The following is a 4298-nucleotide window of genomic DNA, read 5'->3' as shown; positions in this document are numbered from 1 at the left end:
AATGAGCCTACACCACTGTCTTGCACAAAAAAGTCGATACTTACTGTAAGTCATTCACATGTGGATACTACAATGTATTTTCATAAGTTTTACAAGTTCAGAAAAAAGGGCAGAATATATACATCCTTGGCTTATTAAAAAACCCAGAACTGTTTAATGAGCTAACATTATCTGCTCTATAATCTTAATATATATGTCTTTATCCTGCCCCACCTGGGAGTGATAAAGTCTAAGCTTGATTGTATTACTGATTAATACTTGCCATGAGTCTTTTCACTGTTTAAAAACCTGCCATCTTTTAAAGAGAAAAGAACTCTATGAAAAAATAAAAACCACAGAATCCTTTTCATTTATTTGTGCTGAAATGATTACAAAAGCTCCAACAGCCAGATGATACCATGCTTTTCCCAAGGAGAAAGGCTTCCTGTTACACACAGGAAAAGGCTCATATTCTACTTATGTTTCTTTCTTTATCTTTGAAAAGCCAACTAAATTTGTTCCATTTCATCCGGAGCTCCACCGCACGGAGAGAAAAGAAAAGAATCGCACACCAAAAACTAACGGTAAGTCCTGCAGCCAACCCATTTGTTGTTTCTTAGGTTTTATTTCAATTTAATTTGGCATTTGTTGGTGTTTACAGATTATACAGTAACACAGGTGCCTTAGGATACACGTTGTTTACCAAATTTTAGTCAGATCAAATACTGTTATTTTAAGGTGCATCTTTAGGAAGTTACCAGTCTCTACTGAAATTTTTAAGGTGTAAGATGGCACTTTATACTTAGAGGGTTATTTTGTGATTAGGATGAGATTAGCAATTTTCAAAAATTAACATTTCAGCTATGTTGTTTGTAATAATATGGAATAAAATCCTACTTAAATTGTAGGGGAAAGTATTTCACTCAGACTTCCAGGCTAAATCTGAAATTGCTTAACTTGAGAAATTAATTACATGAGCTGCATTATTTCTTGAGCATGTGGCTCCATCAAATATTTGGAAATAGAGCTAATAAAATGCGAGATCTCTTAGGATGCCTGTGTGTGCTCTTTATTTTGTAAGTGTTTCACCACACACTGCAGGAGTTTTGTTTGGACAATTTTAGACTTTCCAAACTACTTCAAAATAAGGATAAACTTCTATTTAACAAAATCCAGATGGCTGCAATATTGCATTTTTGAAATCTGTTCCACTCAAGATTTAAAAACTCCAGAGCTGTCAGTGTTTTCTCATCATTATTAAAAATTCACTGGAAATGCAGCCTAAAGCCATGTGCTTCAATTTGTTGATTTTGCTATATAAGAAGGGACATTTTCTCAGCTATGCTTGTGGTTGCAGCTATGTTTTGACCTCTCACTGACATAAATAGTGATAAAACCAAGGATTTTATGCAGACAACAGGACGAGTATTTTACTATCCCATTTCAGACGGGCTGATTTCTAAAGCAGGTTTGACATACCATGACGGACACTTTTCAGTAGACAAATTTTAATTGTTTTGCCCATTTAAAAAAATGGAAGGGGAATAAAACATGGTGCTATTCTATCCATATCTAGACACATGCAGAATGCCTAAAACATCATTTCATATTCAAAGAGAAAAGGCTTGACCAAAATTGAATCCCTTGATATTTAAAAAGAAATTCACACATCCCCTGAACTTTGAAGCAAATAATTGTCAAAAGTAAATCTAACCAAATAGGCATTTTGCCAACCTTAGCCTTTATTAAAATTTCCTGCAAGAAAACCATGTCATCTTTTTTGTTTGTTTAGTTTTTTTAAGCCTTTCTTTTGAAATATTTTCTCACTGGAGTTTAGTCTAGTCACTTTTAAGATATTATCACAGAAGAGCTTTCTGTCCAAACTCCATACTGACATCTACAGAATACAAATTCTAGATTACTTCTTTGTAAAAGCCACTCTGCCATTAAACGTTACAGATAAAAATTATTTAATAGGTCTCCTCTATCTGCTTGTGAGCTTCAGTGCTTTGACCAGTCTAATTTTTCAATCACTCTTATGAAAGCCTTCCAACTTCTTCTGTCTGCAAGAAAACCTCCATAATTCAGGCATTCTCATTTTCTTTTAGCTAAGAGGCACATTGCTTGCAGTACATTGTAACAAAAGCCCATACTTTTAAACTATATGCCACACCCACAGTATACATCCTGGGTACTACTCAAATCAGAATTATTTTCTTTAAAATGTGCAGTTAAATGGTGTATTAAAAAGAAAAACTATTAATTACGTGGTAAATTATTGTTATAACAAAAGATGGTGCCAAGCTCCAAATTTGGACCTGTAGTCCCCTAGTAGCACAAGGGAAATTGGCCTGAATTTCCAATTTAGTCCCAAGCTTGGCCATGCTTAAAACAATACTGGAAGGGATAGGGTAGGGGAAAGAGGTATCTGAAGGATGGAAACATTATCAGGAGTTTTGAAGTGAGCATGGGTGGGTTAGATGATGAGAAGCAGTTCCACAAAACTGTTTGTTAGAGCAAATGAATGATTTACCTGTCATCCTAAGACATGGGAGTAGAGTTGGAAGCAGTATCAGAGCACATAAGCATAACTTATAGATCTTTATTGTAGGTTGTTATCCATGCTCTTTAACTTCTAAAAGTTTAAAGTGTGAAATGAATAAGTTAAGAAAAGACTCTAATCTACACTCCTTTGATTTTCTTACAGATTGTTTTGATATGATAGATTATGAACGTTTTCTAATGTCTAAATGAGATGTAGCTAAGAATCTCTGAAGGGTACATGATTAGAAAACATTTTAAACTGTTCAGCATGGCTGAAATCTCGTGAGCTCAAATATCCAAAATCTCATTTCAGAACCGAATTTAAATGTTTCAATATTCTAAATATAAGTAAGCCTGGAACCAGAATCAAAAGCCTTTGTTTTACATTATCTGAGATCTAATTTCGACCTTCTTGAGCTACTTCAATAAAAGAGCTTTGGAAGTATTATTTTATATTATAATGGAGTGAAATGATAAACATTGTAGTTGTGGTATTTTCACAAATACATTTGCATTAGCCAGTGTCAGGGAGAACAGCATTATGTGAACTAGAGAGGGAAAAGAAACTCTGCCAGGATAGTCCACTTCCACTGAAACAGGAGGTAACACTGGAAACAATGTTACATTATAGCTTGACCTTCAGAATTGTAACTACCAATACATGATTTTTATTAAATGATGTTGTCTTTTCTGTAGTTAAAACATGATCAAGATGAAGTTCCCTACTGCTGCAGGAGTTGCTGTCTTACTACTGGTTAGCACAGTCCAAGCTGAAGTCTGCCCTCCTCCTTGCATATGCAAGTCACCCAAAGGACTGAAGATCCAGCTAATTGACTGCAGCTCAAGGGGACTAAAGGAAGTGCCTGCCCTGCCTGCTAGCACCAGGCAACTTTATCTACAGAATAACAGCTTGACCACTGTTCCTAATGGTGTATTTGACAGCTTAGTCAGCCTGGAAGAAGTGAACATACTCAACAATCCCTGGAATTGTGACTGCCACATTCTATATCTCAAACTCTGGTTGGAAGACTTCAAGTCTTCTCTCACTAACCTCAGCTGTGCAAGCCCAGCTTCCATTAAGGGAAAGCCTTTGAGCCAGTTAAGTGGGAATGAGCTAGATGGCTGTAGGACACTTTTCCCAATCAAATGCCTTGAGTTCTTTTGGCGGGATCTTGTTTTGATCATCTTTGCAATAATTGCACTTATTTTAATGGCATATGACCTGAAGCACTTCAGAAAGCTAGCCATCAAGTTACCGTGAGCCAGAATGAGTCTTTTGGCCTACTGCTACAGAAGCGGAGCCTAGAGAACTACAAATCACAATGAGATGTCATAATCACTAATAGCTCTCTTCACTAGAATAGCAAGCTTCCCTGTCACAAAGGATGCAATTGCACAGGAAGTACAAGTTCAGAATTAAGGCCATTAGGGATAGATCCCACGCTGGAAAGCTTGGATCCTCACATATCTCTTTCCCCAGAATTCAGGTATAAGAGCTTGATTTGAACCTATCTTTAAACTGCATTTAATGTACTTATTAGCAAGTCACAGTAAATTGATTTTAATCCTATGTTATCTACATGCTTATTGAAAGCAGCTTGTTTTAGGAAGTTTTATTTAACTTTAAACTGTGATTCTAAAATACTTAATTTCACATTTTTGCCATTAGAGTCTCAGCTCTTCTCACAGACATTTTTACAATATAATGCTAACTAACTAGTTTTTGCTAACATATGGATACAGATGTAGTATACAGATTACTGTATATCAAAAAT

General features: G+C 35.7%; 1 protein-coding gene across 1 annotated transcript; it reads left to right on the top strand.

The window, feature by feature from the left end:
- Positions 1-283: 283 nt before the first annotated feature.
- Positions 284-4093, top strand: GP9 (glycoprotein IX platelet). Its single transcript, XM_090022650.1, has 2 exons — positions 284-563; positions 3220-4093. Exon 2 carries the CDS (start codon positions 3227-3229, stop codon positions 3782-3784), a length of 558 nt encoding a protein of 185 aa, XP_089878776.1. The 5' UTR covers positions 284-563; positions 3220-3226; the 3' UTR covers positions 3785-4093.
- Positions 4094-4298: the final 205 nt, after the last annotated feature.

Source organism: Crocodylus siamensis, chromosome 11 (genome assembly GCF_052110815.1).
Source record: "Crocodylus siamensis isolate JL-2025a chromosome 11, ASM5211081v1, whole genome shotgun sequence".
Taxonomy (NCBI): Eukaryota; Metazoa; Chordata; order Crocodylia; family Crocodylidae; genus Crocodylus; species Crocodylus siamensis.
Note: the sequence above shows the minus strand (reverse complement) of the source record. Positions and strands in the feature narration are given on the sequence as shown.